The sequence below is a fragment of the Schizophyllum commune genome, assembly GCF_000143185.2.
Source record: "Schizophyllum commune H4-8 unplaced genomic scaffold SCHCOscaffold_7, whole genome shotgun sequence".
Taxonomy (NCBI): Eukaryota; Fungi; Basidiomycota; class Agaricomycetes; order Agaricales; family Schizophyllaceae; genus Schizophyllum; species Schizophyllum commune.
Window position 1 is genome coordinate 2,200,554 of NW_026089544.1, and position 27,188 is coordinate 2,227,741.

Sequence of the window (27,188 nt, forward strand, 5' to 3'; positions counted from 1 at the left end):
CCATACCCCCGCCGTCGGATATGGATCCAACCAACTGCCAATGCCTGGGATCGGCGCACTCCTCTGGCGAGGGTGCGCAACCCTCGCCGACATCGCTATCGATTTAATAGGAGCTAAAGCGTTCAGCCGCTTGGTAGTGGGTCGCCCCCGCGGCCACTGGCATGCATTTGCCAGTGGCGGCGAGACCTTGCAGCGTTTGGGCTCATAACGTACACTAGCCGGGTTGCGGTGTGCCGATGACGAGTCGTGTTCTCTCCGGTTCGCGACGACGAGGCATGACCGCGATGTCGCCGAAAGGGGACCCCGCTGGCTACCTACGGACGTGAGTGGAATCCTGTCCACCGCGCCGGATGTCAGGGATGCCACCCACCGTTCTCTTCTTGAGGCGGTGGCCGGCTGAGATGTCTGTGCGCACCCGCTAGCGGAGCTGCGTCGGTGATGCCAAACATCTGTTAGGGATACCTGGCGGAATCGACGCACCTTCGCGGGGGTCGGCTGCCACACGGGCAGGCGTTGCGGGAGTGTACTAGTAGCTGTCCGTCGCCTTTGACGCTCAGCGAACCGCTACAATCCGCCTCGTCTGCCTTGTGGCTAGCGAAAAGACGGCAAATGTTTGGAAACTTTTACAGTCCTTAACTGGGCAGTCGTCAGACACAGAGCCCAACTGACTGCCAATGCCTCGGCTGACGTGCTCTTCCTGGAGAGGGGGTGCGGGTAACCGCACGCCCTCGCCGACTGCTGTGCGGGGCTAATGCGTTCAGCCGGATGGTAGCTGGGTCGTTGCGCGCTCGCCGCTCGCGCTATCGTCGTAGGGCGATAGCGCACCAGTGGCAGCGAGACCTCCAGCGTTGGGCTCATCGCGTGCGCTGGTCGGGTCGCGGGGGGCCAATGACGGGCCGGTTGGTATTCGGCTACGGTCCACGGCCTCGAGGTTCCCCGCGTCGTCGCCGTTGTTTGCACGGGACCGTGCCGGCCACGTACGCGGTGAGTGGGTATGTGTCGCGGCGGGCTGGCGTCCGGCGCCGACGACGCTCGTGCTCATCCTCGCATGGAGCGAGCTGAGGCGCCGGGCGTGCAGAGGCGTGGGTTGTTACTGATGTCGTTCACCCACCTTTTGTGTGGCTGGACGAAGGAGACGGCCGGTGCCTTTCCCGCCATATTGACGGCCAATCTTTGGAAACTTTTTCAGTCCAGTCTAGGGCTAAGGGGCGTGGTTGAATCGTACTTACCTGGTATCTAGTCATTGTATGTAAGTATGTAGAGCTGAAGCTGGTGAAGCGGTCTTTACTGCGTCGTGTTGATGAGCATATCTTGCGCTAGTGAGCGAGCGCCGACGGGTCGCGAGCATCGTGGAGGAAGTCTCTGCTTGCTTCGCGCTCGATATTCCAGAGTGAATTGCTGCTCTGCCACTACCATCTTTGAGTGTCCACCTGGTGACCGGTCTTGAAAGTGAACCTGCACCGTGTGAGGATTTCTGGGAGCCTGGACGGCCGGCATTTGCCGCGGAAGCAAATGTGGCGCACGTGGCTTCCGGTTGGCGGCGGACCGCAGGAATTCAAAATTTGGGCGCTTGAAGTTGCAGGTTGTCCCGTACCAGGTTGAAGTCGGAGGCATGGTGTCGCTACGCCTGTTGAGTCAGGCGACGCGCCTAGTAGCGCCAGCGACGCGCAGATGCGCCTACCTACCCGCTCGCTTTGCCTCGACGACGGGTCCTGAGGAAGGAGCAGCAGCCCCGGAGTACCCGCCTCCACCAGTCTACGAGCTCACGGACGCGGACAAGCAGCGCCTCACATACCAGCGCAACATTGGTGTCTCCGCGCACATTGACTCCGGCAAGACGACGCTCACCGAGCGCATCCTCTTCTACACCGGCAGGATCAAGGACATCCACGAAGTCCGCGGGCGCGACAACGTCGGCGCGAAGATGGACCACATGGACCTCGAGCGCGAGAAGGGCATCACCATCCAGTCCGCGGCGACGTTCTGCGACTGGCAGACGAAGCACCCGGTCACGGGCGAGCAGACGAAGTACGCGGTCAACATCATCGACACGCCCGGACACGTCGACTTCACGATCGAGGTCGAGCGCGCGCTGCGTGTGCTGGACGGTGCTATTCTGGTCTTATGTGCGGTCTCTGGTGTGCAGAGTCAGACGACGACGGTCGACAGGCAAATGCGCAGGTGCGTGGTGCAATTATTCCTCCGCACGCGACTGCTCACTCGGCGTCTACAGGTACAAGGTTCCTCGGGTCAGCTTCGTGAATAAGATGGATCGTCCGGGTGCGAACCCATGGCGCATCGTCGAGCAGATCAAGAACAAGCTTAAGATCAACGCTGCGGCTGTCCAGGTGCGTAACATGTTATGTGTCTTGGACCCGCTCTCATACCCTGCGCGCAGGTTCCCATTGGTGCTGAGGACGATTTCCGCGGTGTCGTTGATCTGGTCCACTGGCGCGCAATCTACAACGGTGGTTACAAGGGCATTGACTTGACTATGGCACCCCTCCCCGAGTCCCCTACCGGCGAGAAGTACACCGGCGACATGGTCTCTCTGCCTTGCTCGGCTGTCCCTGGCGAACGTGAGCTACTCCTTTCTCAAACATGTCTATATACCTCTCCATCCATGTCTTCCCCTTGCCCTATGTGTGCTTCATCGTCAGCCCCTTTGCTGATCATACTTTACAGCCGTTCCTGAACTCCCCGCGCCCATCCTCGAGCTTGCCAAGAAGAAGCGTCAGGAACTTGTCGAGACCCTCGCCGACGTCGACGAGGAGATTGGTGACCTTGTGCTTGCGGACGAACTCCCCACCAACGAGCAGCTGGCTGCGGCTATCCGGCGCGCGACCATCAGCTTGAAGTTCAGTCCGGTGTTCATGGGCTCGGCGGTCAAGAACACGGCGGTGCAGCCCCTGCTCGACGGTGTCGCGGATTATCTCCCGAGTCCGGCTGAGGTGAAGAACGAGGCGCACAACACGGATTGGCCGTCAGGGTGAGTCATTGAACGAGCTTTCCTAAATTGTTATTTTGCTCATCAGCTTTCGAAGTGCTCCGGCGGTCCCGCTCACCCCGGCTGCTAAGGCTCCGCTGCTCGGTCTCGCGTTCAAGCTCGAGGAAGGTCGCTTCGGCCAGTTGACGTACATGCGCGTGTACCAGGGCACCCTCAAGCGCGCCGCCATCATCTACAATGCGCGAACCGGCAAGAAGGTCAAGGTCCCCCGCCTCGTACGCATGCACTCCGAGGAGATGGAGGACGTCGACTCTATCGGGCCCGGCGAGATCTGCGCAATGTTTGGCGTTGAGTGTGCCTCAGGCGATACCTTCACGGACGGCACGACGCGTCTGAGCATGACCTCCATGTTCGTCCCGGAACCCGTCATCAGCCTGGCGATCAAGATGAACGGGCAAGAGACGCCGAACTTCTCTCGCGCGCTGAATCGGTTCCAGAAGGAGGACCCAACGTTCAGGGTGCATATCGACCAGGACAGCAAGGAGACGATCATCTCCGGTATGGGCGAGTTGCACTTGGAGATCTACGTTGAGCGCATGCGTCGCGAGTACAACATCGACTGCACGACGGGCAAGCCGCGTGTGGCGTTCAGGGAGACCATCACTCAGGTCGGTGGTCGCCATCTGGTGTAACTTTGCGCTGACTTCAGTTTCTTAGCCCGCGGACTTCGTCTACACGCACAAGAAGCAGACCGGTGGACAGGGTCAGTACGCCAAGATGGAGGGCCGCATCGAGCCTTGCGAGTACGACCCTGAAAAGGGCACGGACGTCGAATTCGAGAGCCAGATCATGGGTGGTGCCATTCCGAGCAACTATATCCCGGCTATTGAGAAGGTGAGCCTTAATCCGACGCTTGCCTTAGGCCAGTACTCATTGTTATCCACCAGGGCTTCCGCGAGGCGCTTGAGAAGGGCAACCTCACTGGCAACAAAGTCGGCGGCGTACGCATGGTCCTCACCGATGGCGCCTACCACATGGTCGACTCCAGCGAGCTCGCCTTCCGCATCTGCGCGATCAACGCCTTCCGCGAGGCCTACGCCAACACGCGCCCCGTCGTGCTCGAGCCCATCATGACCGTCGAGGTCACCGCGCCGACCGAGTTCCAGAGCGCGGTCATCGGCGGACTGAACACGCGCCGCGGGACGATCATCGACAGCGAGGTCCGGGACGACGAGTTCGTGTGCACGGCGGAGGTCGCGCTGAACGACATGTTCGGGTACTCGAGCCAGCTGCGCGGCGCGACGCAGGGCAAGGGCGAGTTCAGCATGGAGTACAAGAACCACCAGCCGACGCTGCCGCAGCTGCAGAAGGAGCTGGAGGAGGCGTACAGGAAGAGCAGGCCGCAGGCGAAGAAGTAGGCGCGCGGTGGCTTTTGGATATCGGGGGACGTTGGATGTCCGGGTTGGGCCCTGCCGCTGCGCCTCGGTGTGGCGCGAGGCCGAGCAGTACCTTCCTGAGGCGTGCGGTCTGCTGTCGGCTGGCAAGCGGACCGGAGGCGCGCCCTGGGGACAAAAGTACACATGTAACTTACACTGGAGCCTACTTACTCTACTTACCGGGTCTACCACTAGAGCGGCCGTCTAATGACACTCCACCACTCCTTCGCGACATATGTTTGCATCCTTGAAGCGCGACCCGCGCTGCGGTCGTGTGGACGTTCGCTGGCTATGATGCACGATGCACTCGCAGGTCCTTTCCAAGAGCTCGACGGGAGGTGCCCGTCGTCAACTAACTGTTTACAGTGTGTCTAGCAAGCAAATACATACCACCGTAGGGAAGTCCTCGGAACAAAAAAGCAAGCCGGCTTACGCGACGTAGCTGCGGCGAAAAACGCAGATGAATCGAGCAGATCTCAGCTTGTCGAGGGCTTACAGCGAGAACCGGCAAAGGCGGGATGAATCGATGAGCCGTGGCGGGGGAGTGGGCGTGTGGGCGAGTACTAGTTCGCCGAGGAAAATACACTTCATTAACGGTGCGTTCTACATACTTTACACCGGGAGGCGTCTGGCATACATCTTCCAAGTTCAAAGTCCTCAATGGGACCGAAAAAGGTTCCAAAGATTGGCCGTCAATATGGCGGGAAAGGCACCGGCCGTCTCCTTCGTCCAGCCACAACAAGGTGGGTGAACGACATCAGTAACGACCCACACCTCTGCGCGCCCGGCGCCTCAGCTCGCTCCATGCGAGGATGAGCACGAGCGTCGTCGGCGCCGGACGCCAGCCCGCCGCGACACGAGCCCACCCACCGCGTGCGTGGTCGGTGCGGTCCCATTCCAGTGCACCGTCATCGGCACCCGCGACCCGACCGTCGCATGCGATGAGCCCAACGTTGGAGGTCTCGCTGTCCATGGTGCACTATCGCCTTGCGATGATAGCGCGAGCATAGAGCGCGATACGACCCGGCTACCATCCGGCTGTGCGTATTATCGCCCCACACCATGCTAGCACAATCGTCAGCGAGGTAGTGCAGCAAGCCGCACGCCCTCGCCAGGAGGTGGACGCCAGCCGAGGTGGCAGTCAGTTGGGTTCTGTGTCTGACGACTGCCCCGTTAAGGGCTGTAAAAGGTTCCAAACATTTAGCCGTCTTTCGGGTGACCACGAGGCAGACGGGGTGGATTGTAACGGTTCGCTGAGCGTCAAAGGCGACGGACAGCTACTGGTACACTCCCGCAACGTCTGCACGTGTGGCAGCCGACCCCCACGAAGGTGCGTCGCCTCCGCCACTTATCCATTCGGACATGTCGCATCGACGTCGCAGCTTCGCATAGCGAGTGCACGCGGACATCTCAGCGCACCATCGCGCCTCGAGGAGAGAGCGATGGGCACCTCCTCGACATCGAGCGCACACTCGCGATGGACAGGAGTTCACTCACCGCAATACGTCGCCGGCATAGTCCCTTTCGGGGACGACGCGGGGAACCTCGAAGCCGCAGGCCGTTTCCGTGCACTACGTCTCGTCCTCGGCCCTCGAGACCCAGCTATCGCACACGGCGAGCCCGACAATACAGGTCTCGCTGCCACTTGACCGAAGCCACCTCAGAGATGGCATTCGGTAGTGACCACGACAATGACCTGCCACCGTCCGTCTGAACACACTTGCACCCGCACAGCGTTGCTTTATAGCACAGTCAGCGGCGAAGATGGGCAGACAGCTGCGTATCTTCGACTGGAGGGCCGCTCGCCAGACGAGGCATCGGTGGTCGGTTGGACAACCTGTCTGACGACGGGGTAAGTCAGCATTCGCAAGCCCCGTCAGGGCTGCGATGGGTTCCAAACATTTGCCGTCTTTCGGCTGACAGCAAGGTAGACGAGGCGGGTTGTAATGGTTCGCTGAGCGTCAAAGGCGACAAACAACTAGTACACTCCCGCAACGCCTATACCAGCGGCAGCCGACCCCCGTGAAGGTGCGTAGCCTCCGCCACATATCCATCATGGTTAAGTGGCATCGACCACACAGCTTCGTGGCGAGTACGCACCATGGCATCTCAGCGAGCCATCGCCTCAGAGACAAGACGGTGGGCGCCTCATTGACACCGAGCACGCACACGCAGTGGACGAAGTCCACCCATCTTCGTCCGTAGCCGGCATGACGCGGGGAACCTCGAAGCCGTGGATCGAAAGCGAATACCAGCCGGCTTGTCATCGGCACCCGCGACCCAGCTATCGTACATTGATGAGCCCGACGCTGTAGGTTTGGCAGCCACAGGCAAATGACATCTACTCGATGTCTTTGGCTGTGACCGCAACGACAACCCACTACCATCGATTGGGTACAACGCGCCTGCACACCACTGCCAGTGCAATTGTCAGCGAGAGCGCACAGCAAGCTGCGCGCCCTCGCCCAGAGACGCACACAATCGAATGGCCGCCAGTTGGATTCGTATCCGACGATGGGGGTATGGGAAGACCCTCGCTGCCACCGCGGTGTCTTATAAATCTTTTCTCACGTGCTCCGGATCACAATGATCCGCAGTTTATTGTTCCCAATCTGGATCGCGCCTTGTCCTGTACCATGTTGATGCCGCGAGGTCAACGCGTTGACCGTCCGTCGCTACCCTTATTGTTTGGCCCGTCTTCTAGCTTACCACGGTCCATCTCCAGAAGATGAAGCCATTGCGGAAGGCCATCGCCACACGGCAACCGATTTGTTGTGGGTTACCTTGCTTGCAAGGTCTTCGTCGATAGTCTGAGCACAGCTATGCGGTCACGGGGCATGGGCGCGCCTCGCTAGCGCCTGGCATATTACGCATATCAAATCCTCCCCCTCTATTGTCACGATAGAATGCTTCGCCACCCTGCGGCAACTGCGGATCTACGACCCTCCGTGTTACCCGATATGGTCTTCACAAGAGATGTGGCGCTTCGCAGGCCCGTGCGCTGGCCCAAACAGATCTGTAAAGCACAAGTTCGGGCTTCTTTCTGCAGCATGTACACGCCAGGCGTTGCCAGGGAACGCCACAGCCCGTCTCGTATAAATACGCTGGCGTAGGCAGAGGTATGCGGCATCTTTCAGCGTCCAGCAAATCTCCAGCTCCCACCCATCCGCAAAACCTTCATGCCTAAGGCTAGCACGTCCAAGGTAGCGGTTGCTTCAGGCAGCCAAATGCGATCGTGAGTTCATGCACCCTAGCTTTTACCGCAGTCGCTGATGTCTCCTGAAGTGGCAAGGCTTCTACATCCGACGGGGATGCGCAGTTCACTCGAAGCGACGACAGATCCGAGTACGACATATTCACCTCCGGTTGTGCTTCTGCTGCCCACCTTCTGACCTTGGTGCGCGTCGCGCTCTTGCGCGACGATCTTACGAAGATTTACGGAATCGACATGACGGATGTCCTCCCCATTGGTGAGGACGCTGTGCTCAAGCGCATCGTCGATAAAGCGTTCCATCATCCTATCACTGCCCATCGCCTGCGCCTGCTCATCATCCGAGGCAACAACACCGACCCCATCGTCCGAACAGAGCTCGCGGATGTGCTGCGTGCGCTCGAGCTGCCCCACCTCAAAGCTATCAAGATCCTTCGTCCTGGGTTTTCGTGCAGATACTTTGAGGAGGCAGTCTACCTTCTGCTCTTCAAGGCTGGGAAGAAGGGCGTTCTCAAGCACGTTTCATTACAGTGGAACTGCACCTATGGCGCCGGGCTCACGAGGTACCTCGAATCCTCCGCAACAGCCAACCTTGTCACCCTGCGCCTGCAGACCAACGCGGACGTGCGGACTCGGATTACTGACGCCCTTGGGCGCGGTCACCGCTTTCCCAAGCTACGTCGGTTGAGCCTAGTCCACATCCAAGGGCTTACGCCCGCGCTGCTGCTCGACACGCTTCAGACCCGTTTTGATCGTGGCCTGAGGAACCGCCTCGTCGTCGAGATCACTGGTGAGGTGCCCAAGGCCGTTGTAAAGGCAGGTCGTGAAATCAACGTCGTTTTCCGCTCTGTTGGAGAGACCCTCCTCGAGAAAGCCCAAGACCTCTAAAGACGCTCAAGCCCGACGGGCATGTCAGCTTTTGTATGACCTCCCGCAGCGCCTGATTTAATGCTCGCATCCTTGCTCTATATGTCGCTCATGCTTTCTGTAATGATGTATGACGGACAGAAATCAAATGTACTTTATATGAATTCACCATGTATGTGGCTTTCTGTTCCGCGACGATCACGTATCCCCCGCTCGCTATTACTACCGAAATCGTGAGTCTATTGTGGATCGACCAGCGACTCCCTCTTCCTTCTTAGATACAATCATCGCACGCACCATCGGACACATCCCCGTCGCGAGTGTGTTGAAATGTCGCCCGATACGCATCGTCCGACGATCTCATGGGTCCGACCCCACCTCTGGCGCAATCGCCACATACACTCGGCTGTACTTCGTAAGTTGCTCCTTGATGCGAATCTCTCCAGTCGCCAGCGTAGCCCCCAGATCGAACGTCCCAACGACCATCGCCTGCTCATTCATCCCTCCCGCAGGCAGATCCACCACGACCACGCCGTGCGGCGGGACCATCGCCACCGCCTCCCTGCACTCTTCCAGCACGCCCTCCCCGAGGATGATACGCGGCACGTCTGGCTTCTCCAGCACGCCATCCTGGTCCTCGGGCTCCGCGTAAACGATCCAGATGTCGACGCCGTGCGACTTGTCCGCCATGCCCCATTTATTCGCTCCCCGAGCGATGGACTGGGTGATCTCGCGCGCTCGGCCTTCAGAGCTGAGTGCGAGGCGGGCGAAGTAGAGGGCGTAGGCGCGGTCGAGTACAGAGGCGGTGATGATCTCTGCGAGAATTACAATGCTATGAGCACCCAAGTCGACCTGTCTATCGCGTCCATGCTCACCGTTAATCGATGAGTTACGGGAAGCGCAGAGACTATTATGTCCGGCCTTCCAGTCGGCCCTCTGGCACTCGCGCAAGCAGTAGTAATGCGTCATGCATCCCTTACATTTCTTGAGATGTTTTTCCGATCCTTTGTGCAGGCACTGAAGACGGTTGAGTAGGCATGCAGGGAAGCAAATTATCTGGAGCTTACTGATTCATACGAGCAGTTCAACTCGGTCGTGGACGAGACGTGGTCAAGAGCAGCCGCGCGCGTACCGAAATCCCATATGAACTCGGCGAGCCGAAAAGGATCGCCCTCGCGCGGCTGTACCTGCGGGCCAGCGTATCGGCGGACGACGCGCGCGAAAGGCCGAGTGTTCATGAGCACGCGGATGTGATGAAGGAGGTCCCAGGCGGCCTCGAGTACATCCTGCTGCTGCTTAGTCCGCATGAGGTCGATTAGAATCGGTATGAGCCCGTCGCGCACGGCCCAGGAGAGGTACTTGGACTCGATTGATCTCTCGTGGTACAGCAGGACCAGAGATGCGCATTCGGATGGGATGATCGCGTTGTAGGTATTCGAGGCGGCGGCGGCCTTCCAGAGCCCGACGACCGTGCGCATGACATCGCGCGGGATCTGGGCATGAGAGTGCACGAGGAGGTGCATGATAATTGCGAAGATACAGTCGGCTGTAGCGCTCAGGCGCGCAGCGGGAAGTGGGCAACGGGCGAGGAAGCCACAGAGGATGTTGTCGATGAGTCGGCGGTATACGTTACGGGCTTTGTTGTCGCAGAGCATGATGATCTCTTCCATGCTCCGGTCCAGGCGCTCGTTATTCGGTTCGCCTTGCAGGAGCAAGCTTACCGCGTCTGAGAGATCCACGAACTGCATGGCGAAGTGGACGCGTTCGGCGCGAGGCTTGCGGTACCGCTGAGTGAGGTTCAGCCATACATCCCAAAGGAGGTACAGGGCCAATGGTTCGGACACAATCCTATCCAGCGCCCGAGGGATGCGGCACATTTGCGCGAGTATGCTGATAATAAAGGGGATGACGGGGCTGTCTTCTACAGCCCACGGGTTGCTGGTAGTCGCATCATAGAGATAAGCCGTCCAGGGCAAGACGTTCTTCCAAGCGGGTAATAGACAGTCAAGGATCATATCAGACTCGCGCGCGGGCCCAAGACAGCCTTCGAAGATGGTCAGCGCCGCCAGAGCACCTGAGGATTCTGCGAATTCGCTGGCTGTTATAGCGGCGTTTCGGTCTTTATGGGAGCGGAATACATCATCTGGATGAGCAACCAGACAAAGGAATGGGCGCCTCAGGAAGAGATACACTCCTATGTCTTCGCGAGCCCGGTGCCGAGCGGCGTCGCTTTCAGGTCGCCTGAAATCCTTGATAAGGCTGATGATATCCTCGTTTATGTCCGAGACTGAGTCGGAGACTGAGTCCTCTTCTGAGTCGGACATCGTTGGTCGTGCGCCTGAAGTCTAGACGTCAGAGCCAAGGCTACAGTACAGGTCAGCTCCCGAAGTGTTATCCGGTCCCTATTGCATACCTTGACCGTCGCTCGAAGAAGCATCCAAGCCAATGATCATGTGGAAACTTGATTAGTTCATGTTCTCGGCAGGCTCCGCGATGATTCCTCGATTTTATGGTAAGAAAAGAAAGGCCCTTATCATCGGGCTTGTGGTACAGTGGTAGCACGTTCGCTTAGCACGTTGTCCTGGACAGGAAGGGTGTTTGCGAAAGGTCCTGGGTTCAATTCCCAGCAAGTCCATCTCGTACGCTCTTTCTTTTTCGCCAATCTACCAATGTTGGCCATGGCCAAGAAATACTCCTTTCCGAGAAAAATAAGCACGAAGATAGACTATTTTTTCAAGCAAGAATACGCTGAAAGTACGAATACACTCCTTGGGCGCCCTTTGCAATCGCCCCAATCACCCCATCCGGCCTCACGACCACGATGATTGGATCACCGGCCACTTCGTACGCCCTTCGCGCCAGTCCTTCAACGTCAAGAAGGCGCAACGCCGCCAATGACGATGTGGAGGCCGATCCGTTCGAAGACGCAGGGAGGACGGCAGCGACCGCACACAAGCCTTGAGGAAGCTCGCTCGCCACAGCCTCCACCTCCGCGATAGCCTCCCCGGCGTCCGAGAAGACCAGCGCCACATGCCTCGTCAGCTTGAAGAGCTCGAAAAGGCGGCTCACAGGCCCCTCCACCGGTGCATCAGGCGCCCGATCGCCCGCGCAGATGCCTTTGCCACCGACGTATGCATGTTCCCTCTCGTCGTCTTCGTCGTCGCGGTCACGTCGTTCATCGAGCACAATCTCGCTCCACCGGTAATTGATCCCTAGCTGGAACAGCACACCTCCGCGTTGCCAGCCTTCGTTTGGGTCCTTGTCCCCAGGGCGCATGGTGGTGTTGAGAAGCTTAGTTGTGCGGCGAAGCATGTCCCGAATGACAGGCACGCGCTCGGAGCTGTAGCTTTGCAGGAGGCTCAGGGGAGCGAGGTTCTTGACAACAAGAGCAAGTTTCCATGCAAGGTTGGCCTACAAGCCGAGCGTGAGCAAGCGAGAAGCAGTGTAGGGGAAGGGTATGTGCGGCGGCGAAGGAATGTCGAAAAGCTTACCGCATCCTGAACCGAAGAGTTGAGTCCTTGACCGCCAGTAGGACTATGTGTATGGGCTGCGTCTACTCTGTATGTCAGTCCAGAGAATCGTTGTCACGCATCAGAGCAACTAACCTCCCACTATGAACACTCGTCCTTCGCCGAACTTATCAACCATACGGATGTTGGGCCTGTGAGAAGATTTCAGAAATCCGTTGGATTGAAGTGACCTTCGGCTCAATACTTACCTAAACGTCGACAATGCCAACGTCTCCCCAAACTGAATATCCGTCCTGCCGCTGATCTCGTAGAACACCTTGACGAACTCCTCGCCGCTGGAGGCTACCTTATCGAAGTCAATGTCTGGGCCGCCGACGTAGAGCGCCACCTTGTCTTCGTCAGGCGCTTCGCAGGGGCGGAGCATGACCCTAGCGATCGAGAGGTTGTCAGTGACGTTGGCGAACCGAGAATGGGTACTCACAACTTGCTCTTGGGGTCGCCCCAGCTGTGCCATTTCTACATCAACGCAAGTCAGTCATCGATTCAAAAAAGTAACCTCGCCCACAACACAACACAACACAACACTCACATCCAGCGATACCCCCGGCGGCTTCACCACAATATCGCCGACGACAATCTTGTCCAGCTCTCGCGTCTCGCCCTCGAACCTGAGTCCGAGCGTCTTGCGCACCTTGCTGCCCCCGCCATCTGCGCCGACGACGAAGGGGACATCAAATTCCTCGGTGGCTGTGTTCGGTTCGCCGCCCTTGGACACCCGAACGTGGACCTTGTCTTCGTCTTGCGTGAAGTCGAGCAGATCGGTACCGAACTCGACCTTGACGCCGTAGTGCTCGAGGTGCGTGCGGATGAGCTCTTCGTGTCGACTCTGACCGAGTTGGAGGGCGTTGGGCTGAAAGTGGGGTATAAGTTTAGCCTCGAAGTAGCGAATCGGAAACTAAAACTTACGAAAGGCTTATCCGGCGTCGCCTCGCCCGTCGGGATCATATTGAACTCGCGCGCGATCTCTGTACCTCCCGGCTGCTTATAATGCGCGACGGGCTGTAGCAATCGCGCGCGCTTCTGAATATCGTCATATAGACCGAGGAACTTGTATAGCTCAAGGGTGCGAGGCTGAGAATGGAAATTATCAGTTCACGGTGCAATGGCCGGACGAATGAACATGCGAGAGGCGTACCTGGATGCCTGAGCCCTTCTGCCCGACGCGAGGCTGGGCGAGCTTCTCGATAATGCGCACGTTGACGCCGTTTTGCGCAAGACAGAGGGCGGTGATGAGGCCTGAGGGGCCAGCGCCAACCTATGAAGAAAGGTAAATTGAGGTGGCACTGAGAGAAGTGAGACCAGGACGCACAACCAGGACTTGAGTTGTGTTGGTCATGGTGCGCGGTCGGAAATCCTAGTTGGTGAGTACAGTAAAGGAGATATGTTGTGGGGACACGATACTCACGGCAAGACAGCTTTTGAAGAGGGTGGCGGACAGTCCCCGCGGTGACCATCCGAGGGGTTCTGGCGAATATCGCATTCCCAGCAGATTTCTCTGCCTTTTACAAAGAAAAGCTGTGAAGCATTGCCTTCGAGCTCGCCAGTCTCTCCGGCTTAATAACTTCCACCAATCTGGCCGACCTCAGCGGGAGACGCCACCTGACGAACCGTGTGGCGATGTCAGCTACTTCTGGCGGGCGAGACACACATGAAGTGCATAAAAGGTTAGTTTGAAAACTCCACCTCGCACTCGCTGGCCTCTCTGATCGCAGTACTCAGTGGCAGTAGGCCCAAAATTAGGCCTAAAAGAGCGAGTCGGCATCTGCCGGATGGTCGACAGCCCATGACGTCGAGGAGTTGAAGGCTCAAAAAGGCGAAGAAAAAGTCGTTAGTCATATTCGCGCACTGCGATAGCTTGAAGGTCAGCGAGATCATCCCGGTCGAAACAGAGATGCGCACCTATACATAATCAATAACCCTCAGGGTCCCATTGTACTTCGCCACTACCAACCTCCCCGACAGCGGGTCAAACGAGCAATTATCCCCCAGGCCCCCCGAATCCTCAAACATCAACCTCACCGACCCCGCCAGCGGCTTCCCCTCCCTCCCCCCGCGCTCCAGATCAATCCACAGCACATCCCGACAGCTCTTCGGCAGAATGCGCACCGCGACGTGCGCCCCCCCAACCGACACCACGGACGCCGGCCCGTATATCTGCCACCACAAAGGCGACTTGGGGATCGAGCGACTCGCGATTTCCTTCGGCACGCCCGACCCCGCGGGGAGCTCGTACGTGCGCAACTTCGTAAACGTGCGGTGGAGGACGTGGAAGACGAAGGGGCGCGGGGTGGCGGGGTGTGGGAAGTAGAGATTGCACTGGCCGGAGAATTTCTGGAGGAAGGCGGGTTTGAGGGGCCCGAGGACGCCGGAGGCGTCGCGCGGGAGGACGAAGATGGCGAAGAGGTGGCGCTGGATGTACATGACGCGGTCGTCGACGACTTTGATGGTCTGGGAGGCGGTGATGAGCGCGATGGCGAGGAGGGGAGGATAAGAGATGCTCACCGGCAATACGTAAGTGATATGCGAATCGGGACCGGGGATCGAAAGTTCGACGCGCTGGTCGCGCACGAAGTCCCACAGCACGGCGACGTTTTCGTCGCAAAACGCGATGCGATCCTCGCCGCAGTGCTGAAGCGTGCTCTGAGGGGCGAATATCGACCCGAAGTCGGTCGTGCGCGCCAGGGTGGTGAATTGCGGCACCTCCGCGGCGGTGTCGATCTCGTAAACCGAGATCTGGTATACTCTTTCCCTGTCAAAAGGTATGAAACATCGATATATTCTGCCAACACGCACGACCTACTCTTTCAGAGACTCCCGCGCACAGAAGCGCAGCACGCTCCGGCTCCGCTTGACCAGCCAGTAGTCGTGTATCCGGCCCGAGTGCGTATTCAGCGGGATATTGAACTTCGCCACCTCCGTCATCACCACATCCCCCTCATCCACGCCAGAAAGAAGCATCAAGTGCACTTCATTTCGCCTGAAGTTCTCGTGCTGCGCGAGGAGGTACCGCCCGCCCGCGATGAGCGTCAGGTGCGTTGCCTCCGCATCTCTGTCGGGGAACGCCTTTCGTATTGGGATATCGGACTGCGGGTAAAGCTCATCAAAATCAAGATTCTTGAACACGGTCTGTGGCGTCGCGGCTTGGTAGTGGCGGAGTGCGAATACGGGCAGAAAGACGAGGCGCTCTAGCTTGTCGACGGGCAGGTCTTCGAGGTGGTCCGGTGGGAGGAGGATACGGTTCTCGTCGAGGAAGACGTCGACGATGTGGACCCAAAGTAGGCGGTTGAGCGTCATCTCAGAGACTGCTTTGCATGTCTGCGAAGATAGGAGGTCAGGACGAGGGCCGTAAAGCGAACGCAGGTATGCAGGATAGGGTACATATACAGTGTGGATAGGAAGGATACTCACCCTCCGCAGGTTGACTATGATGTCCAAGGGAAGGGACAAGGACACGATACGCTCAATGATTTCGTTTGGAAAATCGAAAAGCGAGAGGGGCTTCGCTTTCCTCTTCGAACGGAAGATGGACGAGAGCCCTAACTTGCGTGTCTTTTTCATGGTCATGAGCAAAAGTTCACTTCTGTACGTACGCTTTTCAGCGGGAAGTATACCTTCTTATCGCCGAATCCCATTGTGAAACGAGACCCGCTAGCGTTGGCAGGAAATGATGGGGAAAAGGAGGAGGAACCGGTGCTCGGTCTACATTAGTTGTTCAGGTCCCTTTATACAGGTCGGCTTTAGTCCATGATGACCGAGCAATGAGATGGTTATCGAGGAGGACCCCATGCGCATCTGCCATTGCTGCCCCGGTTTGAAAGGCAAGTTTGAAGTCGTTTCGGCGGCTGGCTTGGCAGGGCCGGCCACGTGTCCACGTGGATGGCCGAACGGGCCGAGCACGCGCCCTTCTGCGCCTCTTGCTCTTGTCCACGACGGCAGTGGAGGGAGTCGAGCTGCAACAAGCTCCTCTGTACCTCCTGAGTTCATGGAAGAGAACTGACTCGGACTCTCAATCTCAATCTTGTTTGGCTCAGTTACTATAGGTTCAGGCTAAGTGGTGAGTTACCCTCGAGATTTCGCTGGAAGCCGAAAGCTCCAGAGACAGGACTTCCGATGCATCACGTTCTACCATTACCATCTACGACGTCGATACATCTATATTCTACCCTAAACTCATACCGGTCGCGCGCAGCAGCGACTCGACCCCTGCATTGTACGCGTATATTTCGATGAAGCGCTGCGACGAGCGGCGCGTCGTCTTCTGTGGTGAGAATGCTCTGGAATTCTATCACTGAAAGAACTAGACTACCTCTGCCCGCAGCATTGCTGTATCCCGATGTGCGTATCGCCTTTCCCCTAGTCTCATGGCACTTACGTTAAACCAAGCGCACCGAGCAGCACGTCCGAAACATCGATGTCCGTGTCCTTCTCTTCTAAAAGCGAGTCGTATTGGGTTGTCTTCTACTCAAGAAGGCTTGTGGCCACCTCGGGATGCAGCCGCTGGAACCCAGTTTCGAGCTGGAAACCAACGGTGATGGTCCTACCATCGTTTACGACGTCTTCGTTGTCGTGCTAGCCATCCACCATCAACCACCCTTTTCACGCCCACTTATGAATATCTGATTTCAACCATACGCAGAACTTGTTACCGGCCCTGGTGTACTAATGGCTTACCCGCTACGCACTGCACACCGCCCGCACATCGAAGAAGCGGACCAAGCGCCACGCATTTCGAGGGCTGTCAAGCCCCCGGAGCGTTGATGAGGTATGGTGACATGCCTGGTATACGCTCTACCCTGCGATAGCTTGACTCGCGTGAGGGGGTAAGGGGGTAGAGGAGGACGTCGTGCGCGCAGGTCAGGCTGAGTTGGTGCATCGGCTGGGGATGTTGCAGTGCGCAGATATCGGCATCCGACCTGGCGAAGGGAATGATGTCCAGAGCCAATACGTCTGGCGAGTTACTGCAAGTAGTGGGAGACTACATTCGGTGGCTGTTTATTACCAAGGGTGTAGGCAGCGAAGTCGATATCATGTTGACCGCAAAATGAAAGTCTGTGTCAGGCCTCAGACCTTCAGTCTGCCGTTATTGTCATGCACGCTTGCTATGCGCATACCGCGGAGCTTTGCGAACCTGCTGGTCTTTGTCTGGCTCCTTACACAGCCAAAGGACGGGGCAGATGGTCTAGAGCAATATCACCCTTGAAAACGTCGCATACGTCAGTGAGCAAACGCTTCGAGCACGTGCATGCGACAATGCGCGCGCCTCCAACTCTCGCGCTGCCACCTATCCTTGTCACCGCCCCTGACCCCACCACCACTCTCCTTCGCTGACCTTGACATGCTCTCTCCTACCACTCTCAGCCGTCGTCCGAGGGTGCGGGCGCAGGGTGCAGATCGCGTCCTAGGCGGCCGAATCCCACAGTTACTGGCGTAGGAGACCGCCGCTTCGCCTCTTGCCCTGTCCTACACATGACATGTCCCCTCCCTACCCATACCAATCCCCTACCCGACCGCGCAGCGCCGCATCCTTGGCGGTCCTCAAGGACAGAGCGCGACGAGGGAGGTGCAGGGTAGCCACCGAACAGACTAGAGTTCTATGGTAGCTCGGTGGCATAATATATCATCTACTAGAAAGCCACTCTGTCGGGGCGAAGGCGTAAAGGACAGCATCGAAGAGCAACAGGAAATAGGGCGATAAAAACCGCTTGTCAGTCTAATCAGTCTAAGTGCATTGAACTTGGCCGCAGTGCATTTCAGTGGCGTTGTGGGTGCGCGACTTGACGCCTATGAGTCCATCGGAAATCGCCGAAACCAGTCGCACGCGCCGTCTTTGTATGACGTATGCGACGTTTTCAAGGGTGGGATTGCACCAGTTGGGCAGATGCCTATGATTATGATTTCCTCTCAAGTCCCGTTGTAGTTTCGCCTGAGGTCAACATTTCATCTGAAAACCCCCCTCCTTTAGAACATAGGTTGTGGACCACTCTTGAGGCACATTGGCCACCGTGAGACTCGAACGTACTTCGCGCGCAATTCGCGCGTCTCGGCGTGCGCGCCACCGTGACGTGACAAGAATGTCACAGCGCGCTACGCGCACGCGAATTCGAATTTCCCCCGAAATTCCATCCTGTCGTCAACGTTGACGGCGTCGACGAAGATATACGTTGCGGACCCCAAGGAAACGCCGCCGTATACTCGTGTCATACACCCCACTCATCTCCTTGCAACGCCAGCCAGATCTCTACCCTCCCCAAGAATTCTGACCTTTCATTTCCATCTTCCATCCACCCATGTCGGACGACGAACTGTACTCGGACCTCACGTCTATCGACGAAAGCGGAGATGAAGAGGATACCTCAAACAAGCACTCAAAGAAGAAGTCAAAGACCAGCTTCCATCGCACTCTCCCCAAACCCCGCGCGTGCAACTACACCGCGTCTTCGTTGTATGGTGTGTGGCCACATTCGCCACCAGACCTTAACCACTGACCGAACAACAGAGCAAATAACTCAAGGGGACATTGACCTTGACCCGGAATACCAGCGAAGTGCGTTAGAGCGGCGCTGTGTCGATCGACTGCTCGACTGACACCTACAGACGTGGTATGGGGCGACGCGAAGCAAATCCAGCTCATCGACTCCATCTTCCGCAACTTCTACATCCCGCCGATTATCTTCAGTGCGTAGAGGCCCTGTCGACACCTTCACGCCGCTCACCAGCCCCCAGCCCTTACTGTCGAAGATGGCGAGGAAAAGCGGACGTGCATCGACGGGAAGCAGCGTTTGACGTCGCTGCACAGGTTCATGGACGGCCAGATATACCGTACGTGACCCCTCGCCACTTCCGAGCCCCCAGCTGACCGCATCACAGATAAAGACTCGTTCGTACTGTGTTCGCGCCGCACTGATTATGACTGAGCCCCCTCCAGGAGGACAGGAGAAAAGTACTGGTACAAGGATATTGGTGGAACCTCGAAAAATCAGGCGAAGAGGAAGCTGCTCCCCGAAAAGTACCGCAAGTCGTTCGCCAAGAAGCAAATCGTGTGCGTCGAGTACGACGGCATCAACGAGACGGAGGAGCGCGAGATCTTTCAGGTGCGCGCATTGGCCTCCTCCTTGTACACCGTCCTGATCCTCGCAGCGTGTCCAAATGGGCATGGCCTTGACGCCGTCCGAGAAACTCGCCGTCATCGACACCCACCGCTCGCGCTTCATCCGCACGCTCCTCGACAAGTACCTTACCGAGGCCGGAGCGCTTTCCGGTCCGCCCCTCGACTGGGATCGGTCTCGCGGGGGTGATTTTCGTACGCTCGCGCTCGCGGTCTACGTGACCGATCGCTTCCTCGATGAGCCCGCGACGTACCGGCAGCTTCCCGGTGTCGACCAGCTGTCGCGCTGGCTCAGCGCGACTGAGCACGTGCCCTCTTCCGTGCAGACGACGGTCATACGCGCGTTCGACGAGTTCGAGGCGATCGTGCGCACGCCCGCGTACAAGCACATCTTCCGCGCGCCCGCCAAGATGGCGCCGATCGAGGTCGCCATGTTCGCCGTGCTCATTGCGGCGCACGCGGGGAAGCCGCGCAGCGAGATCGTGAAGCTGATGGAGGCGCTGCGCGCGGACGTGCGCGCGCACCACGACGATGTGCGCAGCAATGGGAAGGTGACGCGTACGATCCTCGACTTCATCCACGTCAGTCGCGGCGGGAAGGCGGCGAACGGACAGCGCAAGCGTGGGCGGCAGGTGAAGCAGGAGCAGGACGACGGCGATCCGGAGTACGTCCCCGGGGGATCGAAGCGTCCGAAGACGGCGAGCGCGAGGAAGCCCGTGGCGTCGTCGTCGAAGAGCAAGAGCAGGGTCGTCGAGTCGGAGGACGAGGACCAGGAGATGGCGCCACCGGAACCCAAGCCGACTGCGAAGAAGACTAAGCCCGCGCCGAAGAAGGCGGACGATGTGATGGCGCGCCTGCGCGAGGCGAGAGAGGGCCTCAAGCAGCCCATCTCTGTGCCGACACCCCAGCCGCCGCAACCTTCCAGTGGTCTACCCTCTCCTCCGCTGTCAGCCATGGCGGGCTCGGAGACGCCGACGCCCGTCATTGGTGGTATCTCTCTGGAGGCGATGATGATGGCGCAGGGCTACAACGGGGGTATGCCGCCCATGTACGGTGGCGGGTACGGCGGGATGTATGGTGCCTCGCAAAGTGCAAGTGTCCCTCGCGACAGAGACCCCCGAGACTTCCGCAGGAGGTGAGAAGTCCTCGACGAGCCTTTTTTGACCCATCGGCGACGGAGATGGCCTCTTGTTCCTCCGTTGTGACTTTCTCGCATATATGGCTCCAACCACCGCTTGAGTGTTACCTTCTTCCTATCTTATGTTCACTATTGCATTGACGTCGGGTCCAGATCCTCCTGACTCACGTATAATCCTATAACATCCCATCATGTAGTACCTGATATCTACACCCTATGCATGCATATGTCTTGCCTGACGTCGGTCTGGACCTCTATGAGATAGCGTCTGGCAGCAGCAGAACGCATCCTTGTATGTTCCTCTTCGTCGTCGCCTTGTCGTAGTTCACCTTCCCGCACTGCGAGCACTTCGCGTTCCAGCACGCCACCGACTCCGGCCACTCCTCCATCTCCAGCCCGTACAACGTATCTCCCAAAGGCCGCCTATCCATCTCGATGAATATCCTCGCCTTCAACTCGCGCCACGTCGAGTTATTCTTCCTCGCATGACAGTTTGCGCACGGCGCCTCCTCGTCATTCCCCGCGCTGAACATGTCCGAATGGTCCAGCAGCTGCTTCAGCTCATCTCGCCTTCGCCGATGCAGCCCCAGCAGCGCCATCAGGGCCCCCGCAGACAGCTTCTGCAGCGACGCCTGGTGCACGTCGTCGTATAAATCGAGCGCCAGCGTCGCCCTCGCCGCTACCTGCGCCTCCGCGGCCCACCCAAAGCGTTGCGCAACCGCATACACGCGCAGAGGCTCGACGAGGAACGCGGGCGCCGTGACCGCGGTGCGGATGACGGAGATGGGCCCCGGCGTCTCCCAGGCCTCCGCGAGCGCGAGCGCGTCCTCGATGGAGGAGAATGAGGGCCAGGGCGGGATGGGGAGCCCGCACATGAGCTTGAGGAGCGGGAGCATCGTCTCGTCGGGCTCGGCGATTGGGAGGGGGTGCTCGGCGCTGGGCTTGGGCGGCGGGAGCGCGAGGACGGAGCGGAAGAAGCCGGAGGTCATCTTCAGAACGATAGAGGGGACGCGGAAGAGGGTGCCGGACTGAGAGCAGAGGACAGCATCGGCGTCGGGGGAGCTAAAGTCGGGATGGTAGGATCGACTGGTAGCAGAGGCGAGTGGTTCGTGGCTTGCCACCGAACCGGGAGATGCGTACGTGCTGGACATGGAGATGTTGCCTTGGATACTCATTACCAAGTGCAGAAGAGGTGGATATGCACGTTCGCCGTCGAATGCGACGACAAGAAAGAAACGTGCCAGCGGCGTGTGCGATTTCGTCAAGTCGAAGCCCAAGCAGGCTCGGAGATAGCCGAGCTGCGTGCGGCTTGATGCATCCCCGGCCCTCATGATACTTACTGGTCAAATTCTTCTGGCGTTCGACCTCTACAACACTGCTCAGCGTCGCGTCGCTCAAACCTCTATCCTCTGCATAACTTGATACACATTCATCTCGGTCATTTGAACTATCTGGTCTACATACACGGGTGGCCACAAACAACACAAAACGTAGCGAAGCCTTCTCTGCCTCCGACCAAAACACGACTTACCCAACCGTAATCGCTATCCACCTTACGAGTTCACGCGCTGGGACCTTATCAATGGTACTCCTTATCCCTTCGACTAGGACGCACCTCGTGGATCTCACGCTGCTGTGCTTCATTGAGAAGTTTCTTGTATTCGATGGCAATGACCATGGTAGTGTCAAATCGCCGACGATACTGCTCCGAAATGACTTTCTTTTCGCTTGCTTCTTCGCCACGTTTTACCTTATACCAGTACCGGTTTCCGGTCGCACTGGTGATGGATCATCGTCAACGTCCGATAACTCAAGACGGTTAGCACGCACGGGTCCTTGCCTATAGTGGCATTCAGCGAGTGAAAAAAACGGTGGAAGTACTTCATTTTGGCACGCACAGGGTATCTCTCCTTCCATGAACCTGTATATCGCCGTCAAGCGCTGCTTCCCATCGATGCAGACCCGCTTATAACGACGGGAGTTCCGGACGTTGGCTGGGGCTAATCAGAGAGCAGCGTCGTCGAAGCATAGATGAGACGCACCGAAGATGATCGACGGCGCGTAGATGCCACGAAAGAGGGTGTCAATGAACCTCATCTGCTTCTCGTCATCCCACGGCGGAGTGTCTGAAATGAGGTCGCATCGCGGTGAGCTCGATATCGTGGCAAGGACGGACAAAGAAGACGCACGGCGACGGTACGATGGGTCCAGGTTGAGATCACCATAGACAGGATCCAACTGGTCTGTGAATACATAAGTTCCCCGTCATCAAGCGGGCGGTAGCACGCACTACGCAGACTGGAGAGAGTGTAGGAAGCGGCCATGGGCCTTTCGAAAGTGCGCTCCAAGAACGCAAACTCCTTCTCCTCATCGGACCAGTCCTCGTCTGAGCTGTGCGCTGTGTGTGCAGGCTGGAGCTTGATTATTCGTGGCCGATCCATGATACCCTGAACTAGATTCAGCCACTGGCAAGAGGGACTTGTTTGGAAAGTTTGGTGGCGCGAAGCTGAAGGTCAGAGGCGGAGCTGAGAGTAAGAATAGAGACTAAGCGCCTTATATATGGCATGTCAAACCAAGCGCCGTGACTATTCTCACGCGGAAGGTCTTGTGGGTGCTGATTATAGTCACGATGTCACAGTTCGAGTCGTGGACATCACATGACTGTGACGGGCACAAGCGTCACACACACAGCCAAAACACCTTGTTCTTGACCATCACGTAGGCGTCAAGCCCAGTGATTTTATCAGTCAAAATCCGCCGCTTTACTTATACCAGCGGCTCCTCTAGTGGGTATATAGTAGCTCGTCCGTACTCCTGTCCAGGCCTACTCGCCACTAGCGTGGTAGGATTGCCAATGGTGTTTGGAAAGGTGAAGAAAATCACCCTGTCCCCGATATTACTCAGTGGATTCTAATGAGAGGAACACTACTCGAAGCTCATATCGTCTGTCCTGCCTCTTCGCTGGCTCGGAGCGGAGAACGACCAAGGGCCCTTCCGTCTCCTCGACCTGCCGCAGGACATCGTCGAGCGGGTCATTGGACTGGCTCTGCCTTTGGACATTGTGTCTCTGCGGAAAGTGCGTATGAGTCAGCTTATCAATCAATTTCATACTGATGGTTCTCAAAAGACCTGCAAGGCCCTCTCTTCGCTCTCGGCCAAACAATGGATCTGGCTCGAAGTTGCTACAACGATTGCAGAGGAACGAGATATGCTACTCCCACAATCTTTCTTCAACTCTATGTCTATCCGCGACCTAGAAAACTTTGCCTGTGCTCCTTTCATATACGTTCACCGACTGCAACTTGCCGGGCGAGGGGAAGCACCTATCACCGCGGCCTTGAAGTTCCAACTACGACCTCGAAGACTGCATTCACTTCCAAAGCTCTTCTTGCATGCAGGACATAATCCCGTCACAAACCTGACTCTGGTTTCCGGTGGTCAATACCTCCTGGCGAACAGCGAAGCTCTCACCAACAGCACCATCCGTCTGCTCCGTCTATTCAACAGCACCGAAGGAGCGATCCAGACCCCGGAATTGGCTGTCTTATCATTGCAGGGAAACCACCGATTAAGCGACCATTGGACTTTGCGGCAGCGTCGCGGTGTCCTGCGCATAGTCGTGCTGGAGAGAATCCTTCGCTCGGCGGTTGACATTCCCGTTCTGTGGGAGACAAACTCGGAGTTTGGCGCTACGTCGGAGTCTCGCATTGCCATATTCGATGTCGACACTACCGCGGCGCAGCCAGAGTTCGCCTTGGTCGCCCGCACTAGCGAGCAACTTCCCGTACCATTCGAGCGCAGCGCAGTCAGCCACTGCGATGAGGATCGAGTCGTCTTCTGCGGCGCGCGCGCTATTGCTATCTGGGACTTCACGCGCGACAGCGTGCTGACACTGGATTTGGAGAACCCGTCACCTCCGTATGTGAGTCACTCGAGCTCCATACGCCTCGGCTACTTATGCATGATGCTTATATTCAATGCCCCTCTCAGACAATCAAAGTCCTCCAAAACCGGGTGGTCTACTTCCATTGCCTCTTTGTGGCCGTCTACCTCCTTCCCGACAACGCCTCCGGGCACCTCGGCCTCCTCACACCTACCTACAAGCTCCCCCATCACCAGTGGGGAAACATCACTTACGTCTTCTTCTCTAGTGCGCCTCCGACGTCGAATGAACCCCTCTTCTACCACACCTACGCCCGCAAGAGCAAGACCATCCGAACCTACGAACTTCCACTCGGCGCTAGCGCTCCCATATCTCACTCCCCGCGCGCCGTTCGCTACGCTAGCGAGGAGAACCGCTCGTCGCACGACCCATGGGGCATCCATCCTGCACCATACACGACGATCGGCAATACGCACGTCGTCGCGCGCTTGGAAATCAGCACGAGCCCGGGTATCGTTTGGTTGGACATGGGAAATGCATCCAGCACCAATGGGCCCCTGGAAAGGAGGAGGAGCTCTGTCAGCATTGGCTATGCCAATCTGAGCCTTTGGGAGAGCTTCCCTAACATGGGCATCCAAGCCATGACCTTTGATACGGCGACGGGGCGAGCATGCGCTACGGACATCTTCGGTCATCTCCATGTCGCGGACTACGCCGACCAGACGTCGGTATCTCGATAGCACTTATTGAGGTTTGAGGCGCTCGGGCCTTGTATAGTACAAGAAGAGATAATCCATGTCACGGACATTGCGCGCTGATGCTCATTCTCCTCAAGTGCGCCTCGCGCAGCGCTCGTAGCCTCCCTTTTTGCTTTCTCCGTGTCGTTCACTGTAACTCTGCGTACTCGTGTTACTTGTGTATTGGCTCACTCGTCCCTTATATATACTCGCCCTTGTCGACTATGCATGCCATCAGTTGCCCTCGGAGGTGTCTGTCTCTGACAGCAGCGACAAACCGCTCTCAAAGCATATAGGGAATATAGGTTATCTTTTCTCACTAACTACGCGCTGAACTCTTACACATAGTCCGCCACCAGCAACCCGCCAGATTCGCTCGCCACGCACAACCTCCCAGTCGCCGGGTCGAAAGCGATCCCCTGCGCCCTGCTAAAGTCATCCCGATGGACCAGCTCCGCGTGACCAGCGCGCACGTCGTCACTGCCCTCGCCACTCTCGTTCTCCCTCTCCAGATCGAACCAGAGCACCGTCGAGCGCAAACCTGACGAGGGTCGAGGTATAAAGCACGTCCCGTCACACGTCGTGTACGATGCAGAAGCTTGGACCGCCCATGGATTCCGCGGCGCCTCGCACCCGTCGCGGGCTTCAATGCGCGGGCAGTGCACGGCGCGCAATGGGTGGGAAAATGGGACGCCGGAACCCGGAGGGAGCTCGTACGTTCGCAGGGTATCGGAGGACCAGGAGTGGACGTGGAAGCGGAAAGGTTGATTGGGGATGGCTGGCGCGCGGGAGAAGTATACGTTGTTGACCGTGAGGCCGTCATCGCCGACAGCGAGTCTGAAGCTGGGTTCCAGCGTACAGAGGTGGCCGTCCGCATCTTCAGGTAGTTGGTAGATCAATATAAGGCTCTGCTGGAAGTAGAGGACACGGTTATCAACGACTTTGACATGCTGTTCGGCGCGTTCGGTCATCAGCAGTTTGGCCAGGGGAGGAAGGGTTTCACGCACGTAGGGATATCGGGGATCCTCCGCCCTCGGACATTTAAACGAAACCATCCTGTCGTGAATGAAGTCCCAGATTGCTACGGCGCACTCTCCGCACAGGGCGACGCGTCGCTCATCGCAGTGCGAGACCAGACTGCGCGGGTGAAGTGCAGGGAGCGGGTCACTGCTACGAGCTACCAGGGTAAATTCCGGCTGGATAGTAGCAGTGTCTACGTCGTAAATCGCAAGGGTAGAAGGCGAGGATTCACTGGACTTGATCAGCTCGAACATCGGTTTACTAGTTAACCATCTCACAATTTCTCTAGCACGGCAAACCGCAAGACAGTCCGTCTGTGCGACGTTGCCCAATGGTTGTGTATTCGGCAGTACCCCTCGAAGGATTTGACCGCCACCTCGTACACCTCGAGCGTCCCATCCCCGGCGTCAGACAAGCGCAGTAAACGGGCGGTAGCTCCTGTTGGAGTCGTATGCTGTGCCAAAAGGAACCGCCCGCCAGAGACCAGCGTCAGGTATGTCGCATGTATTCCATCGTCTTCAATTCGTTTTGGAGGGAAGAGTACGGGAAGTGCCCGCTGCGTGCGTGGTCGGAGGCGAAAGGCAGAGCGAGTCGGCTTCTTCACTTGCCCGAGGGACTCTAGACGACGAAGGAAGAGGGTGGACGAAGCCGAGAAGTGAATTAGGTCGCGAAGTGACATAGCATCGAGAAGAGAGCGCTGGATGACCATGTTGTTGAGCTCAGTCACGATTTCGGCGACCTCAAGCCACAGTCTGCGTTGAGTCGTGAGCGCATGTAGGACTCTGCATGTCTGCAAGGTTATGAGACGCGATTTATGGAACCAGTAGTGAAAGACTTACTCTGCTGAGGGATACGATATCCAGCGGGCGCGCCAGCACAATCACGCGCTCGAGGATTTCCTGCGGTAGATCAAGCAAAGGGAAAGAAACGACGGTGGCGTTCGATTCCTTCTGTCGCCGCGAGTACTGGAAGAGAGACGATATGCTAAGCTGAAAAGTTTCGCCATGTTAGTGGTCATCTGTATACCGCCCCCGACTGATGAATATACCTTTCTGCTGCCGATCGGCATATCCGAATTTGGCGAAGTTCACAGAGAAGCTCGACTATGTCTGCTTATGAAGTGTCGCTGGGTATAGCTGCACAGGGTACCCTGGATCTGAGATGGGTACGGCTCGAGGGGAGACGAGTCGGAATGGTAGTGACATGACGGAGGACAAGATGTGATCAGCACCACCAGGTAGTCCGCTCGGCAACTCGCGAATCAGGCAGAAATACACGATCACATGGTCTGTTCACCTTATTGCACTCATTTTA

General features: G+C 57.6%; 14 protein-coding genes and 1 non-coding gene across 15 annotated transcripts; 8 read left to right on the top strand and 7 right to left on the bottom strand.

The window, feature by feature from the left end:
• Positions 1 to 677: 677 nt before the first annotated feature.
• SCHCODRAFT_02328960 (uncharacterized protein) lies at positions 678 to 1,173 on the top strand. The gene has a single exon (XM_050342383.1). The coding sequence runs from the start codon at positions 766 to 768 to the stop codon at positions 1,060 to 1,062; it is 297 nt and encodes a 98-aa protein (XP_050199789.1). The 5' UTR covers positions 678 to 765; the 3' UTR covers positions 1,063 to 1,173.
• Positions 1,174 to 1,578: 405 nt separating this feature from the next.
• On the top strand, positions 1,579 to 4,693 carry SCHCODRAFT_02630043 (translation elongation factor G). Its single transcript, XM_050345565.1, has 7 exons — positions 1,579 to 2,181; positions 2,234 to 2,348; positions 2,399 to 2,579; positions 2,686 to 2,989; positions 3,045 to 3,615; positions 3,665 to 3,841; positions 3,895 to 4,693. Exons 1-7 carry the CDS (start codon positions 1,613 to 1,615, stop codon positions 4,363 to 4,365), a joined length of 2,388 nt encoding a protein of 795 aa, XP_050199790.1. The 5' UTR covers positions 1,579 to 1,612; the 3' UTR covers positions 4,366 to 4,693.
• Positions 4,694 to 4,951: 258 nt separating this feature from the next.
• SCHCODRAFT_02630045 (uncharacterized protein) lies at positions 4,952 to 5,216 on the top strand. Its single transcript, XM_050345566.1, has one exon. The coding sequence runs from the start codon at positions 5,044 to 5,046 to the stop codon at positions 5,197 to 5,199; it is 156 nt and encodes a 51-aa protein (XP_050199791.1). The 5' UTR covers positions 4,952 to 5,043; the 3' UTR covers positions 5,200 to 5,216.
• Positions 5,217 to 5,783: 567 nt separating this feature from the next.
• Positions 5,784 to 6,032, top strand: SCHCODRAFT_02505826 (uncharacterized protein; the record flags this gene model as incomplete). The annotated part of the gene is made up of 1 exon (XM_050343167.1): positions 5,784 to 6,032. A coding segment is annotated over one exon (249 nt), but the record flags the coding sequence as incomplete, so codon positions are not given.
• A 188-nt stretch (positions 6,033 to 6,220) lies between these two features.
• SCHCODRAFT_01313042 (uncharacterized protein) lies at positions 6,221 to 6,896 on the bottom strand. The gene has a single exon (XM_050341429.1). It carries the CDS (start codon positions 6,768 to 6,770, stop codon positions 6,345 to 6,347), a length of 426 nt encoding a protein of 141 aa, XP_050199793.1. The 5' UTR covers positions 6,771 to 6,896; the 3' UTR covers positions 6,221 to 6,344.
• A 581-nt stretch (positions 6,897 to 7,477) lies between these two features.
• On the top strand, positions 7,478 to 8,482 carry SCHCODRAFT_02581932 (uncharacterized protein; the record flags this gene model as incomplete). The annotated part of the gene is made up of 2 exons (XM_003031152.3): positions 7,478 to 7,618; positions 7,669 to 8,482. Exons 1-2 carry the CDS (start codon positions 7,563 to 7,565, stop codon positions 8,480 to 8,482), a joined length of 870 nt encoding a protein of 289 aa, XP_003031198.1. The 5' UTR covers positions 7,478 to 7,562.
• An 85-nt stretch (positions 8,483 to 8,567) lies between these two features.
• SCHCODRAFT_02630053 (uncharacterized protein) lies at positions 8,568 to 10,825 on the bottom strand. Its single transcript, XM_003030769.2, has 3 exons — positions 9,529 to 10,825; positions 9,337 to 9,478; positions 8,568 to 9,276 (listed from the first exon to the last, which is right to left on the bottom strand). The coding sequence occupies exons 1-3, from the start codon at positions 10,474 to 10,476 to the stop codon at positions 8,822 to 8,824; spliced, it is 1,545 nt and encodes a 514-aa protein (XP_003030815.2). The 5' UTR covers positions 10,477 to 10,825; the 3' UTR covers positions 8,568 to 8,821.
• Positions 10,826 to 10,999: 174 nt separating this feature from the next.
• On the top strand, positions 11,000 to 11,096 carry SCHCODRAFT_t130. Its single transcript has one exon. It is a non-coding gene; the product is annotated as a tRNA-Ala (tRNA).
• Positions 11,097 to 11,143: 47 nt separating this feature from the next.
• SCHCODRAFT_02545517 (uncharacterized protein) lies at positions 11,144 to 13,327 on the bottom strand (the record flags this gene model as incomplete). The annotated part of the gene is made up of 9 exons (XM_003030768.3): positions 11,144 to 11,872; positions 11,953 to 12,014; positions 12,067 to 12,122; positions 12,180 to 12,359; positions 12,413 to 12,447; positions 12,521 to 12,841; positions 12,898 to 13,062; positions 13,127 to 13,246; positions 13,301 to 13,327. The coding sequence occupies 9 exons, from the start codon at positions 13,325 to 13,327 to the stop codon at positions 11,195 to 11,197; spliced, it is 1,644 nt and encodes a 547-aa protein (XP_003030814.1). The 3' UTR covers positions 11,144 to 11,194.
• A 463-nt stretch (positions 13,328 to 13,790) lies between these two features.
• SCHCODRAFT_02545520 (uncharacterized protein) lies at positions 13,791 to 15,623 on the bottom strand (the record flags this gene model as incomplete). Its single annotated transcript, XM_050343634.1, has 6 exons — positions 13,791 to 13,836; positions 13,891 to 14,439; positions 14,494 to 14,740; positions 14,792 to 15,306; positions 15,400 to 15,540; positions 15,582 to 15,623. The coding sequence occupies 5 exons, from the start codon at positions 15,621 to 15,623 to the stop codon at positions 13,891 to 13,893; spliced, it is 1,494 nt and encodes a 497-aa protein (XP_050199794.1). The 3' UTR covers positions 13,791 to 13,836.
• Positions 15,624 to 18,104: 2,481 nt separating this feature from the next.
• SCHCODRAFT_02545524 (uncharacterized protein) lies at positions 18,105 to 20,235 on the top strand (the record flags this gene model as incomplete). The annotated part of the gene is made up of 7 exons (XM_050343635.1): positions 18,105 to 18,438; positions 18,488 to 18,535; positions 18,586 to 18,666; positions 18,715 to 18,810; positions 18,907 to 19,082; positions 19,129 to 19,812; positions 19,873 to 20,235. The coding sequence occupies exons 1-7, from the start codon at positions 18,279 to 18,281 to the stop codon at positions 20,233 to 20,235; spliced, it is 1,608 nt and encodes a 535-aa protein (XP_050199795.1). The 5' UTR covers positions 18,105 to 18,278.
• A 156-nt stretch (positions 20,236 to 20,391) lies between these two features.
• SCHCODRAFT_01038722 (uncharacterized protein) lies at positions 20,392 to 21,448 on the bottom strand. Its single transcript, XM_050340903.1, has one exon. It carries the CDS (start codon positions 21,383 to 21,385, stop codon positions 20,489 to 20,491), a length of 897 nt encoding a protein of 298 aa, XP_050199796.1. The 5' UTR covers positions 21,386 to 21,448; the 3' UTR covers positions 20,392 to 20,488.
• A 365-nt stretch (positions 21,449 to 21,813) lies between these two features.
• Positions 21,814 to 22,675, bottom strand: SCHCODRAFT_02505173 (uncharacterized protein; the record flags this gene model as incomplete). The annotated part of the gene is made up of 4 exons (XM_050343159.1): positions 21,814 to 22,012; positions 22,129 to 22,234; positions 22,277 to 22,477; positions 22,525 to 22,675. 4 exons carry the CDS (start codon positions 22,673 to 22,675, stop codon positions 21,814 to 21,816), a joined length of 657 nt encoding a protein of 218 aa, XP_050199797.1.
• Positions 22,676 to 22,950: 275 nt separating this feature from the next.
• Positions 22,951 to 25,098, top strand: SCHCODRAFT_02679102 (uncharacterized protein). Its single transcript, XM_003031150.3, has 4 exons — positions 22,951 to 23,103; positions 23,170 to 23,310; positions 23,362 to 24,156; positions 24,225 to 25,098. Exons 1-4 carry the CDS (start codon positions 23,089 to 23,091, stop codon positions 24,855 to 24,857), a joined length of 1,584 nt encoding a protein of 527 aa, XP_003031196.1. The 5' UTR covers positions 22,951 to 23,088; the 3' UTR covers positions 24,858 to 25,098.
• SCHCODRAFT_02581950 (uncharacterized protein) lies at positions 25,029 to 27,097 on the bottom strand. The gene is made up of 5 exons (XM_050343923.1): positions 26,923 to 27,097; positions 26,714 to 26,863; positions 26,153 to 26,664; positions 25,862 to 26,105; positions 25,029 to 25,804 (listed from the first exon to the last, which is right to left on the bottom strand). The coding sequence occupies exons 1-5, from the start codon at positions 26,941 to 26,943 to the stop codon at positions 25,193 to 25,195; spliced, it is 1,539 nt and encodes a 512-aa protein (XP_050199798.1). The 5' UTR covers positions 26,944 to 27,097; the 3' UTR covers positions 25,029 to 25,192.
• Between the last annotated feature and the right edge of the window lie 91 nt (positions 27,098 to 27,188).

What these genes read in the sequence shown, in the direction of transcription:
- SCHCODRAFT_02679102 (XM_003031150.3), top strand. An exon ending in ACATTGTGTCTCTGCGGAAA is followed by an intron (nt 23,311 to 23,361) that starts GTGCGTATGAGT and finishes GGTTCTCAAAAG; the next exon opens with ACCTGCAAGGCCCTCTCTTC. An exon ending in AGAACCCGTCACCTCCGTAT is followed by an intron (nt 24,157 to 24,224) that starts GTGAGTCACTCG and finishes TGCCCCTCTCAG; the next exon opens with ACAATCAAAGTCCTCCAAAA.
- SCHCODRAFT_02581950 (XM_050343923.1), bottom strand. Translation starts at nt 26,943, where the DNA reads ATGCCGATCGGCAGCAGAAAG. An exon ending in ATATCGTATCCCTCAGCAGA is followed by an intron (nt 26,665 to 26,713) that starts GTAAGTCTTTCA and finishes ATAACCTTGCAG; the next exon opens with ACATGCAGAGTCCTACATGC. An exon ending in AGGATCCCCGATATCCCTAC is followed by an intron (nt 25,805 to 25,861) that starts GTGCGTGAAACC and finishes CGCGCCGAACAG; the next exon opens with CATGTCAAAGTCGTTGATAA.
- SCHCODRAFT_01038722 (XM_050340903.1), bottom strand. Translation starts at nt 21,385, where the DNA reads ATGTCCAGCACGTACGCATCTCCCGGTTCGGTGGCAAGCCACGAACCA.
- SCHCODRAFT_02630053 (XM_003030769.2), bottom strand. Translation starts at nt 10,476, where the DNA reads ATGATCCTTGACTGTCTATTACCCGCTTGGAAGAACGTCTTGCCCTGG. An exon ending in TGAACTGCTCGTATGAATCA is followed by an intron (nt 9,479 to 9,528) that starts GTAAGCTCCAGA and finishes AACCGTCTTCAG; the next exon opens with TGCCTGCACAAAGGATCGGA. An exon ending in CCGTAACTCATCGATTAACG is followed by an intron (nt 9,277 to 9,336) that starts GTGAGCATGGAC and finishes TAATTCTCGCAG; the next exon opens with AGATCATCACCGCCTCTGTA.
- SCHCODRAFT_02630045 (XM_050345566.1), top strand. Translation starts at nt 5,044, where the DNA reads ATGGGACCGAAAAAGGTTCCAAAGATTGGCCGTCAATATGGCGGGAAA.
- SCHCODRAFT_01313042 (XM_050341429.1), bottom strand. Translation starts at nt 6,770, where the DNA reads ATGGTAGTGGGTTGTCGTTGCGGTCACAGCCAAAGACATCGAGTAGAT.
- SCHCODRAFT_02630043 (XM_050345565.1), top strand. Translation starts at nt 1,613, where the DNA reads ATGGTGTCGCTACGCCTGTTGAGTCAGGCGACGCGCCTAGTAGCGCCA. An exon ending in TCAACGCTGCGGCTGTCCAG is followed by an intron (nt 2,349 to 2,398) that starts GTGCGTAACATG and finishes CCCTGCGCGCAG; the next exon opens with GTTCCCATTGGTGCTGAGGA. An exon ending in CTCGGCTGTCCCTGGCGAAC is followed by an intron (nt 2,580 to 2,685) that starts GTGAGCTACTCC and finishes CATACTTTACAG; the next exon opens with CCGTTCCTGAACTCCCCGCG.
- SCHCODRAFT_02328960 (XM_050342383.1), top strand. Translation starts at nt 766, where the DNA reads ATGGTAGCTGGGTCGTTGCGCGCTCGCCGCTCGCGCTATCGTCGTAGG.